The sequence below is a fragment of the Galeopterus variegatus genome, unplaced genomic scaffold, assembly GCF_000696425.1.
Source record: "Galeopterus variegatus unplaced genomic scaffold, G_variegatus-3.0.2 Scaffold1495, whole genome shotgun sequence".
Lineage (NCBI taxonomy): Eukaryota > Metazoa > Chordata > Mammalia > Dermoptera > Cynocephalidae > Galeopterus > Galeopterus variegatus.
In genome coordinates, this window is record NW_007727606.1 from 828 (window position 1) to 13,496 (window position 12,669).

The 12,669-nt window shown below is 39.7% G+C and overlaps 1 protein-coding gene across 1 annotated transcript; it reads left to right on the forward strand.

Moving 5' to 3' along the window:
• Nucleotides 1-4,998: 4,998 nt before the first annotated feature.
• TMEM218 (transmembrane protein 218) lies at nt 4,999-10,764 on the forward strand. The gene is made up of 4 exons (XM_008577330.1): nt 4,999-5,067; nt 5,459-5,672; nt 6,534-6,636; nt 10,239-10,764. The coding sequence occupies exons 2-4, from the start codon at nt 5,563-5,565 to the stop codon at nt 10,371-10,373; spliced, it is 348 nt and encodes a 115-aa protein (XP_008575552.1). The 5' UTR covers nt 4,999-5,067; nt 5,459-5,562; the 3' UTR covers nt 10,374-10,764.
• Nucleotides 10,765-12,669: the final 1,905 nt, after the last annotated feature.

Genomic DNA, 12,669 nt, shown 5'->3' on the forward strand with positions numbered 1-12,669 from the left:
ACAAAAAGGAAAAAAAAAAAAAAAAACTTTCCAGGGAAGTGTACCATACATATAGAAAACTATACCAATCCTAAGTGTATAGCTACATACAATTAACCAAAATGAACAAAGCCAGGTAACTAACACACAGATCAAGAAACAGAATTTTATCAGTACCCCAGAATCTTCTTCCTGCCCTCTCCAGTCACTACATCCCACAAGGTAACCATATCCTGACTTCTAGCCCCCAAAATAAGTTTGACATGTTTTTGAGCATTGTGGAATCATACAGTATGAACTCCTTTGCCTTTAGCTTTTTTCACTCAATATTTGTGAAATTCATCCATATCATTGGGTATAGGTATGATTTGTTCATTCTCGTTGCTTTAAACTATTCCATCGTATGAATGGACTGTATGTATAATACCATACTTTGTCCGTTCTGTTGGTGGATATTTGAGTTGTTTCCATTTTTAGCTATTTCAAATAGGGTTGCCATAAACTTGTACAAGTCTTTTGGTGTACTTATGTGTGCATTTCTGTTGGAAATACACCTAGGAATAGAAGAGCTGGATCTAGGGCACATGTATATTCAACTTTATTAGATACTGCCAATAGTCTGCAAAGCAGTTGTAACAATTTACACTCTCACCATATCTCAGCATATGAGGGTTCCAGTTACTACACATCTTTGACAACACTTGGTGTGGTCTGTCATTTTCATTTTAGCCATTCTGGTGGGTGTATAGAAGTACTGAATTTTGGTTTTCTTTTTCTTTTGATACATTTTTGTGGACTACGTTTTGTGGGGTATTTTGTGTTGTTTCAGTACATGTGTACATTGTACAGTGATTCACTTAGGGTAGAGAGCATATCCATCACCTAAACATTTATCTTTTCTTTGTGGTGATTATGTTCAAGATCATCTTTTCTAGCCATTTAGAAATATACAATATAATATTATCAGCTATAATCAGTCTAGAACATCAGAACATAGTCTTCCTAACTACCTGTAACTTTGTACCCATTAATCAAACTCTTTCCCACACCCACCCCTGCTTCCTTTCCCTTCCTAGCCACTGATAACTATTATGCTACTCTCTACGTCTATGAGAACCACTTTTTTTTAACCTTTTTTTTAATTGTGGTAAAATATATGTAACATAAGAATTGCCACTTTGAGCATTTTAAAACATACAGTTGCATGAATTACATTCACATCGACGTGTAACCACTAACACTACCTATTTCCAAAATTTTTTCATCATCATAAACATAAACTCTGTACCCATTAAGCAGTAATTTCCCATTTTTCCTCCCCAGTTTCCAGTACCTTCTAATCTACTTCTGCCTCTGAAAATTTTTTCTTTGTAATTTATTTTTTCTTAATTGACTCATGATAATTTTATATATTTATGGAGTACAATGTAATATTTGGGTATATTTTTACAACATGCAATGATCATTTCAGGGTATTTAGCATATCCATCATCTCAAACATTTGTCACCTCTTTGTGTTGGGAACATTCAATAACCTCTCACCTAGCTACCTGAAATTATATAAATTCCTGATGACTGATGAAGTCGTGTTCCTTTTCACATGTTTATTGGCCATTCAAATATCTTCTTTGTCAAGTGTTTATTATTTTTTTACCTGCTTGATCTATCAGTTTCTGAGATAGATATATTAAAATTTCCCACTGAATTTGTGGATTTGTGCATTTACTGTAGTGCTTCTGTCAATTTTTGCTTTATAAATTTTGAGGCTTTGTTGTTAGGTTTGTACTTGTTTCAAGTTGTATCTTTTTGTAAAATTATTCCTTTATGACTGTTCTTATTAGTATTTTTCAAAACTTTACACCCATTTTGCTTAATGCTAGTATTATTTTACCAGCTTATATTTTGTTTCACTTGTTTTTTTTACATTGTGGTAAAAAACATGTAAGATAAAATTTACATCTTAACCATTTTTAAGGGTATAGTGCAATAGTGTTGAGTATATTCACATTGTTGTAAAACAGATCTCCAGAACTTTTTCATCTTGCAAAAATAAAACTCATACCCACTGAACTTCTCCCCATTCCCTCATTCCCCTCGGTTTTTTTGTTAGTATTTGCTTTGTATGTCTTTTTCAATCTCTATCTTTTCAGCTTTTCTTTCATTATACTTTTTGTGTAGCTTTTATAAAGAGCTGTTTTTTGTTTTTTTAATCTAATTTGCAAATCTCTTTTAATAGTCAAGTATAATCTGTTTGCATTTACAATGATCACTGTTGTATATTTTTACAGTCTTACTCTGTATTTTCTATTTTCCTTGCTTTTTCTTTGTTTTATTTCCCCACTCCTGCCTTCTATTTTCTTCCTTTCTTTTTTTCACTCTGCCAGTATGGAAGTTATTCATTCTATTTCTGTCATTTAGTGTTTGCCTATCTGTTTTTTAACATGTACACTTAGCTTAACAAAACCTACAGATAATCATTACCTCTTACCTCCCCCAGAGAAAAATAATAGCTGTGGAATGATTTAACTTTGAACTATCCTTTCCCACCTCCCATATAAGTGTTGAGTAATATTTTAGTTCTTCCTTATTTTAAGACCTCAAAAAGTTAGCCATCATTATCATTACAGAAATCTTTACTGGCAGTGTTGCCCAGTATTTTTTCTCACCATTCTTCCTCACACCTCCTACCTCCTTTCCTGGCTCGTTTTCCTTCTTGCTGAAGTACATCTCTGAGTAGCTCTTTCACAGAGGATCTGTGACAGGTGAACTCCATCTTAGTGTATGTCTGAAAACATCTTAATTTTATACTCACTCTTGAGGAAGTCTTGGATGGTGACCTGTGCTAGCATCCCTACAGAGAGGTTTTAGTTTTTTCTCTGCTGGGATCCTATGGGTTTCTCACTTTTAGTCTAGTTTTCATGTAATCTTTCTACCTGGGATTTGTATACCACATTGGTAATGTGACTTGAATCCCACACTTGCGTGTGTTGTGGGATTGAGATTCAGATTTCTATTGGGTTATTCTTTTTTTACCTATGGCCTGAGGTACTTAGCAGCTTTCTTTCAACTAAGTCAGTAGCAAAGTTTGTAGACCCTATTTCAAAAATTGGTCAGCCTTTGAGGGCCCACCTTTATGCATTGTTCTCAGTTCCAGTTCTCTCCATCATGGGCCTCAGACCTCATCTGTTCAGGAGAGGACCACTCTGAAGGTCTCTATCTGGTGCCAGTACTGCTGCAGGCCTTTGGGCTCAGCTCCTGCTTACCCTCAGGCTTTGAGTCACATTTGTTTATAGCACTTAAGGATTTTCCTTTATTGCTTTTGAGTTCTCTGTGTATTAAATTATTTTTGCTCTGTTTTATTGAGCATTTCTATGTGTTCGCTGTTGTGTGAGGCACTCCCTTGTTAACCCTGTCCAGCATATTGACCTGAAGTGACAGTCATCTTTTTGAAGCTTGATATGTTTTTTCTAATCCCTCACTTGATTTCTGTGGACTTGTTAGCACTGCTTCATTTATTCATCCAACAAATATTTGTTGTGCATAATCTTGTGCTAAGAGCTGGGGATACCGTGGTGAGAAAGATGTAATGTCTCTTCCCTCATGGAGTTTACTATTCTAGTTGGAGAGACAGAAAACTTGTAAACAAATAAATAAAAATGTTAACTACAATTCATGAAAGTGCTGTGAAGAAAATAGAGAGATGGAGAGTAACTATTTTGCGGTTTACTTTAGATAGAACATTCAGGGAAGGCCTCTCTGAAGAGGTGACATTTAAGCTGAGATCAAAAGGACGAGGAGAGGCTAGCTCTGCAAATAGTGAGGGGCTTGTTTGGGGTTGGGGTTAATTCCAGGCAGTGGAAAGAGCAAGTACAAAGAACCAGAGACGTAGGAACACTTTTCATGTTAGCATTACTGAGATGACGCCACATGGTTCTGATGAGAAGAATGCTCCCAGTGAGTCTAGGAAGGCAGGGGTCGTCCTCCACCTCTCCCCTTCCTCTGTCACCTTGCCACACTGATTCTTTCCCACATGTGCCTATGTAAAGCCCTGCTCACTGTCTCGGTTCCCATGCACTTTGCCTTTGCTACTTATCAGCGTGTGATATGGATCATTGCTTACATGACAGCGTTCTCCAGTAGACCTTAAACTTCTATGAGAACACACATCTCATTTACCTTTGTCAACCCCAGCTTGCTGAGCACAGTGCTTTACATGGTAGGCACATCATAAATGTTGATTGAATAAATGTATTTTTTTTTTTTAGCAGTAAATGCTTAGTCTTCTTTCCAATAACTCTGTAACAGAACTTCTCACAGATAATATTTTCATGGTATCTAAACCATCGGTGTGAAGAAAACCAGCAACCTAAGGAAGAATTTGCTTAAGACTCATCTGTGATATTGTAGAGGATAATTAGGGGAGGTACTAGAGTATGTTTTTACCCTATAGTGGATTGAATGGTGGCCCCCAAAAGATATGTTCACATCCTAATCCCTGGAATCTGTGAAGGTGACCTTATTTGGCAAAAGGGTCTTTGCAGATGTAATTAAGTTAAGGATCTAGAGATAAGATTATACTTGAATATTTGAGTGGACCCTAAATCTAATGACAAGTACACTTATAAGAGACAGAAAAGACAGAGACACAGAGGAGAATGCCACGTGAACATGGAGGCAGAGATTGGAGTTGTGAGTGACAAGCCAAGGAACGCCTGTAGACACCAGGAGCTGAAAGAGGCAAGGGAGGGTTCTCCCCTAGAGCCTTTAGAGGGGTACAGCCCTGCCGACACCTTTATTCTGAACTTCTGGCCTCCAGAACCGAGACAGAACACATTCCTGTTGTTGTAAGCCACTACTTAGGAAACTAAGTAGTTAAACCTCACATCTTCTGTAACACAGATATAATAATAGCTTCCTTAGAGGCTTACTGCCATGATTAAATGAGACATGTATGTAACTACTTAGCACATAGTAAATGTTCAAAAATAGTAATGGCTGTTTTTGTTCTTCTTGAAGGAATGGGAGTTTTCTTTCTTTTCTGAATAACATCGACAATAGAGTGGGAAATTTCTGTCCTGCGATTGCCTGGTGAGTCAAAACTCATACCGCGGATTTAACCCGAGAGCATCTGCATCTGCTTTGGCCCTGGAGCTCCCAGGCCCTGGTGCTTTCAGCAGTGTTTAGTCAGGGTTTTATATTGAGGAAGAGTTCAGCTTTCTACCATGGGTGGGGGAAGAAATTAAACTGGAACTCAGAAACCAAATCTGAAATGATAAACACGGAGCAGAAAGCAGGCTCTCAGTCTCTGCCGAAAAGAAAGGTTTTGGATTCTAAATTTCTAGTTCCCATTAAGGGACTCTGGGACTGGACATTTCTGAAAATTAATGACCTGTATTGAGTAGTCCTCCTCACACACCAATCATCAAAATTTTTCCCATAATGAGTTGGGCTTTCTGTATATGTCTGAATGCCTTCACAGAACCTGGGCGTGTGGCAGGAGGGCAGCAACTGGAGCTCAGAGGACACCAGATCACAGGGCAGTGGCCAACCCAAGGCACGGGCCACTGCTGCTCCCCCCGCAGGATGGCTGGCACTGTGCTCGGAGTGGGTGCTGGCGTGTTCGTCTTTGCCCTGCTCTGGGTGTTGGTGCTGCTGCTGTGTGTGCTGCTGTCCAGAGCCTCCGGGATAGCCAGGTAAGGCATTCTGTCCAGCTGGGAGTCCTGGGTAGGAACAATTAGAGGCAAAATTGCTGACACTCATTAAACATTTAGAATTCAGAAGATCGTTTCTATGATTACTGACAGTTTGAGTGAGTTGCATTTTAACCTCTTATCATAAGCACTAACTGTGTTATTTGTGCTCTGAAGCAGAGGAGGGAGGAGAAGGGAAGTGGTATCTCTCAGGTCTCACTGTGCAGGAGATGGGGGACACAAGAGGTGACAAATTCTGCTTTCCCGCCTATTGAATTTCTTGGGGTTGTGCATGAATGCTTCTTAATTGTTTGATTTATGGCCGATGCTCAGTCCAGTCCCTAAGGTTCTAGATCTGGGCCCAGGGAAACTAAAGAAGCATTCAGTGAGTTGGGCTGGCTCTATCAGGCATTGACTTCAATCCTGGACTAGGCCATCCCCTGACTCTGAAAACACTATAGCATGGCACTCTAGTGGCAGTGTCAGTAGGGAGTAGCTACAGAACTTAATACCATATTCTGGTCTGAAAACAACAGAAATAAGGCTGGGGAGTGGCTGCTTTGGGTTTTCTTGATTATGACTTTGTGCAGAAGCAAAAATAAAAGTTACAAATTCTCATTCTTTGGCATTTGGAATTACCAGGAATAAATGGCAGTGCACTCAGCTGCTACCTGTCTAGAAAGAAGGACTTTGGGGAGAAGGGGGTTAATCATCTCTAAATTCACTAGGCAATGTAGACAGCAGGTCTCTGGCATTGTTAAGGGACTGAAACATAGAATATTGGCCTGAGGGAAGAGCCAGTCCAGGCCTGATTATAGAAGAAACCATAAACAGTGCTTTTAATACTTTGTCTTTTTGACCCAGGTTCTCTGTCGTTTTTGTATTCCTCGCTGCTGTGATCATCACATCAGTTCTGTTGCTTTTCCCCCGAGCCAGTGAATCTCCAGCCGCAGAGGTCGAAATTAAGGTAAAGCTACTGATTTCATTTTGCGTCCTGAGTTGTATAGTTCTTGTGCCTCTTGGTCTAGACCTCTTTCCTGCCCTGTGGGATGTCAGGTTGCCTGAGCTGTGTTAGAATTATAAATTTCAAACAGCGATGGGGAAAGCTCAGAGTGAGGTTGAAGTTCCCTTGCCTTTCTGCCCGGGACTGCCCTGTGGGATGTCAGGTTGCCTGAGCTGTGTTAGAATTATAAAGTTCAAACAGCGATGGGGAAAGCTCAGAGTGAGGTTGAAGTTCCCTTGCCTTTCTGCCCGGGAAAAGACTCTTACTCTGAAGCCCACCTGCAACACCACCAGGCAGCTATTTGCCTGATTTGGTCTCATCTCCAGTTTGAGTCAAGTTGAATGACAATGTATCAAAAAGGCAACTCATACTATAGGGACAGAGAAAAAGAAAGAGTTAGGACTAGGAATAGGCTTGCTCCTGAAATGGAAGTGTCCCATTCCTGGGAGCCTTGGCTCAGAACCTCAGATCCTGGGCTGAAATTTATGCTGTGCCCTCAGGGTGCTGAGTGATGTACATTTCCATTTCCATTTCCATGTGGTGGAATTTTTCCACTTTTGATGTGGAGGAAATAATCTCCATTGAGAAGAGCAATGAGGAAAGAGGAACATTTCTATGGAAAGCAGAAGTTGTAGATAGAAATGAATTCAGTCATAACAGTCTCCTGGCAGTTCCTTTGGTCCTCATTCCTAGGACCACATCTGCGAGAACCCATCTCTTTAATTGGACTTTTATCATCTCTCTTATGTCCATTTCTGGAGACCTCACCTGTTCTGATTCATTCCTGATTTGGGGCTCTGGCTTTACCACACATGGTTGTAGGATCTTGAAAATGGTGTGGTGTCTTCTGTTCCATTACGTTCTCATAGCTTCTTTCCTTTCAACTCCATTTTAACTTTTTAAGTATTAGCGATGATAATAGCTATCGTTTTTTAGGGGAGTTTACTGTATGCTGGGTCCTACGCTGAGCACGTTGTTTGCATTATCTCATTTAAAGCTCAGGACAAGCCTAAGTGGTATGAGGTAGGTGCTGTTCTTATCCCCATTGTGTAGGTAAGGACACTGAGGCTGTTAGAGGTTAAGGTAACTTGCTAAAGGTCATACATATACAGGAAGAGGCAGAGCAAGGATTCAAGCTGAGGTCTTCAAAAATCTTTATCCCAGAGAGCTCATGGGTTACCATTTTGACACTAGACAATAGTACACAAAATTATATAACTTTTGAACTAAAATTGACACTTCCAGTTCTGTATAGGACCAACCATGGCAAAAGGGAAGAAATTAGTTCTGAAAGCTCCAAGGAAAATATCACACAAATTTAGGGAACTATTTTCATAGATACCACATTTTTTTGTGAGCATTTAGAAACCACTCAGGTGTAAGTATCACATGTGTGAGCTAGGGGTAAATTCTTGCCTCAGTTTCCTTGTCTTAAGGGGGCAGAATGATGTAGGCTGCTGTTTTTCTGGATTGTTGTAGATGTGAATATTAGAAGAAGGGCACAGAGCAAACACTGTTTTGAAATCAATCCCTCTGTTCTCTGTCATAGGAGTTTCAGACCCAGGAGAGAAAAATGGGGTTTGAGCAAAATGCATTGGTCAGCATGGCCAGTGGAATTGGAGTTCTCATTGTCAGGTTTTGAGAGCTCGTCCCTGAAGCAGCCTGGATCAATGCTGTATCAATAATACATGGCCTGGGCCTTCTGTACCCAAAGCCTGCTAATTGCCTAATTAAAAAGTGAAACATGTTGAATGAGCAAACATGTAGCCCACAAGAGATTTGTTCAGTACCGGAGCCAAGGTCAAAGTTATGTTAAAGCTGTTGTATCAAACTGACCTTTGTCATGAGTTGACTGTTGGGGTAATCTCCGGAGCAGCTGGGGGTCCTGCAGCCTTTTTCTTCTTGGTGTCTTTGGATCTCAGTGATCAGGCCAGTGCTTGGCTTAGATAAGTGCTTTGTGTATCGCCACTGTGTTCTCTATTTTGCTGTAACAAACTATTGCAAACTTAGTGGTTCACAACACAAATTTATTTTCTTACAGTTCTGTAGGTTAGAAGTCCAAAATCAGTCTCACTAGGCTAAAATCAAGGGTTTGAAAGGGATGTCTTCCTGTCTGGATGTTCTAGAGGAGAATCTATTTTTTATTTATTTATTTTTTTACCTTTCTCAGCTACTAGAGGCCACCTTTATTCCTTGGCTCGCAGCCCCCTTCTGCCAGCAACATGGCATCTGTCCAACTCTGCTTCCATCCTCATACCTCTTTCTGTCTCTTCTATCTCCCTCTTTAACTTTTAAGGATGCTTGTGATTACATTGAGCCCACCTGGATTGGATAATCCAGGCTAATCTCCCTATCTTAAGGTCAGCTGATTAGCAACCTCAATTTCATCTGTAACCGTAATTCCCCTTTGCCATATAATGTAACATACCCATGATTTCTGGGTATGAAGATATGGACATGTTTGGGCCATTATTCTGTCTGTCATAATCGCCTTTCAGGTATTTTGGATTCTTTTCTATAGCCACCGGGCCGGCCCTTGGATTCTTTTCTAGATACTGGGTTTTCAAAGCTTCTGTGAAGTCAGCCAGCCACTTTATTTGTGTTGCTGCTCCATTAGGTCTGTAGATTAAATTGCTTTTGCCTGCCCATATTTAAGCATCGCCATTAGGATCTGGGGAGAGTGCAGCTCTGGCAGTGGACAGCAGACAAGTGGGCAGAGCCAACACCAATGATAGGTTTTTGTCAACAAAGACCAACAGCTCTGGGTCCTCAAGTATGCCTGGTTTCTGGGCAGCCAACGGTATGATCTGGGGCAAGTTACCTATCCTCTCACCATTTTAGTATCTCAGGTGAATGGCCATTTTTCCTATCCCTTGGAATGCTGGGTAACCAATGTTAGGGTTCAAAACTCTTCTGATGAAGGTTTAAAGAATCACCTTTTCATTTTGAAAATGAACCCTTCTGAATTGGAAATGGGTTGATAATTTGGGGGGTTGGGTCTTAGGTACCTGGGGTTTTATTATACTATTGTGTTTTTATGTATGTTTAAAATTCTGTTTAAAGAATCACCTTTTCATTTTGAAAATGAACCCTTCTGAATTGGAAATGGGTTGATAATTTGGGGGATTGGGTCTTAGGTACCTGGGGTTTTATTATACTATTGTGTTTTTATGTATGTTTAAAATTCTCCATGATAAAAAGTGTTTTAACAACAACAAAAAAGAGCCTTTCCAGAACCAAGCAAGCAAGGAAGCAAGTGTCTCATTAACTCTTTTGGTAACTGATTTCAGAACATAAAAGAACTCATCCAAGGACTTCAAAATGTTTATGAACCTCCTAAATTGAGTCATTTTTTCCCCGTAGCTCATTAATCCTTCCTTTTCCTTGTATCTCCTGCTCAGCAAGTTGAGAAAAAGACTCTTCCTTATCCATTTATAGAGGAGACTTGGGGCCAGATGTTACTAGAAGTTACAAATAAGAACAAACTCTTGGCCCATTTATCACGAGGTAACACGGCCAGGGTGCTGAAGTGGTAGTGATTTCATTTTTGTGATTTCTTCCTCCAGATTGTGGATGCCTTTTTCATTGGCCGCTATGTCCTGCTGGCCTTCCTCAGTGCTGTCTTCCTTGGAGGCCTTTTCTTGGTCCTAATTCATCATGTTCTGGAACCTGTCTATGCCAAACCACTGAGGTCCTGCTGAGCACTATGTGGGAAAACCAAGACCCTGTCCTCTTCTTCATTTTGATGTCACTGATGAGCAGAAAGGCATTATTCAGAAACTCCTGTTGACAGTCTTCATGCCCTAAGATAGAGGAATATCCATTCATTGCAAAGACAAATCTCTTGAGTCCTGATTTCCAGAAACAGGGTTGCAAATTGTCCCGGGGGAGGCGTGGGTAAGATTCCCACCAGTGAAAAGGGATATTGCTGTCTTCTTAGTAAATCTACCTCAGGATTTCCATCTGTTTTGAAAGGAAAATAGTAACAGTAATCGGCTTAGAGTAGATTTTTCAATCAAGTTGTTAGTAAGTGGATTTTGGGGAAAGGAGCACTTTGGCTTCTGCTGTTCAATAAAAGAACCTGGTCCGTTTTGATAATAGGTAAAATTCTTAGTTTTAAGGTTGGAATCATTTGTAAAGGAAAGGCACTCAGATTCAAAAGGTTATTTTGTGTTTTAATTTGGAACATTTACTCAGATGTTTATTATTGACTGCTCTATGCATATAATTCCACAAAACTCTATATAGGCAATGGGTGTCACTCCCCTCTGCTCTACTAAAGCAGTAAACAACAAACAAAGGGCTGATTTTCACTTCAAATTCTTGGTTACAGCTTTCTGAATCTAGTATTTTTATATTTCAGGTTTGCTAGGGAAAGGTATGGAAATGTTGACTGCAGCCATGCATCTCTGGGTCCTTTTTCTTCCACGATTCTGTGGCCTCTGTGTGCCTTATTTATTTACATAAGAGTCCATTTTGGGTTATTGTCCTCTCTTTTCATCTTTGTAGCCCTTTCTCCAAAGCTAGTGAGGAATGTATATCCTCAGCATTAGATATAACTTTATTCCTGCCTGACCTCCCAGACCAAGTGAAATTTGGCATTAAACAGAGGGGCTCTTGAGAGTGTGGTATGGGGCACCCCTATAATCAGTGTCCAGTATGGTACCCCTTATGCTCATGGCCTTCCTGGAGACAAGGCTCAGAGGTCATCCCTTCAGTGCTAACAGAAATCTTCTTAGTGTTCCATTAACCATTTTTCCATCATGGCCTTTTGAACAGGTTGTGCCATACAGTTTCTTACCCAGAGGGGATCCTGTGGCAGAGACTGTGGTGATCTCCACTGTTTAGAAGGTGGGAAAAGAGAGTAAAGTCAGATTTTTGTATAAGAAAACAGATTGTTTCATAGTCTCTTAAAATTGTATCCTGACAAAAGCTAAATTAGAAGGACACCAGCCTGCCCCCACAATAGAGGTATTTCTCCCCTCCGTTAAGTGGCCTGTGTGCTGTGGTTTAGAAGTTTCTCAAGCCAGCAAAACACTACTGGGTAATTTTTTGATAAGTGCCTTAAATTTCTCACTTATGAAAATGGAAGTAAAGCTAACATTCTTTGTTGGTACACAGTATCAGATATTTAATGTAAAACTGCCTCAAAATTATTGTACCAGCATTCAGGCACTAGGAAATGCATAGCCATTCATTCATGCAGAGGACATATACTGCCATTCACTCCACGTTTATTATGTGCCTCTTGGGCATAAAGCCCTGGTCCCTGTGGAGTAAGCCAATGGAAGAACTAGGCCCTGTGGTGTCTAGCCATCTTCCTAACTCCATCCGGGGATGAAGGCATCCAAATTATTTTAAAGTGTTTTTATTCTAACATAAAGGAATCCATTTATTGTTCTGTTCTTTAAGACATAAACTTTTCTATCAAATTTCATTGCTGCTGTACCTGAAGCATTTCTGTTTTGTTTTCTCTTCAGTGTGTAAAGAAACCTGCTGCAATTATTTTATGGATGAGAAACAGGCAGAGAGAAGGGATTTAAAAAGTTTCACAGCTAGTTAGTAGTGGGGCTCAAATTGAAATCCTCATTCCTGACTTTCCCAGATAGTTTAAGGATAGTTTCTCAGATAGTTTAAAGATCACTTGGTTTTCAAACAACTCCTTATTTTTACATTGATTAATACTATTTCTTAGCTATTTTTATCAACCATTTCCCTAACTCACGTCCCAAAAGGTAAAAGTTTCATTAAAGAATTCTAATTAACATTTATAGTATAAATAAGTATTTTATCATAACTCCTTAGCTTAAACATGTAAGTATTTGGCTGTTGTTACATAGAAACAAATTTCCAGGTGTGGGAATCAGAATTGTATGGAAACATCTGGAAAAGTGTTGATTATCCTCATAGAGCATAAAAACTCAGCATTGGAAGGGATTTTATAGTTCATAGAGTTCAATCTTTAATCTTTATTTCCATCTAAATACTTGGAAATAA

Bases quoted from the DNA above. Each gene is read 5' to 3' on its own strand.
- TMEM218 (XM_008577330.1), top strand. From the start codon at position 5,563: ATGGCTGGCACTGTGCTCGGAGTGGGTGCTGGCGTGTTCGTCTTTGCC. The intron at 5,673-6,533 runs GTAAGGCATTCT...TTTTTGACCCAG, and splicing joins AGAGCCTCCGGGATAGCCAG to GTTCTCTGTCGTTTTTGTAT. The intron at 6,637-10,238 runs GTAAAGCTACTG...TTCTTCCTCCAG, and splicing joins CCGCAGAGGTCGAAATTAAG to ATTGTGGATGCCTTTTTCAT.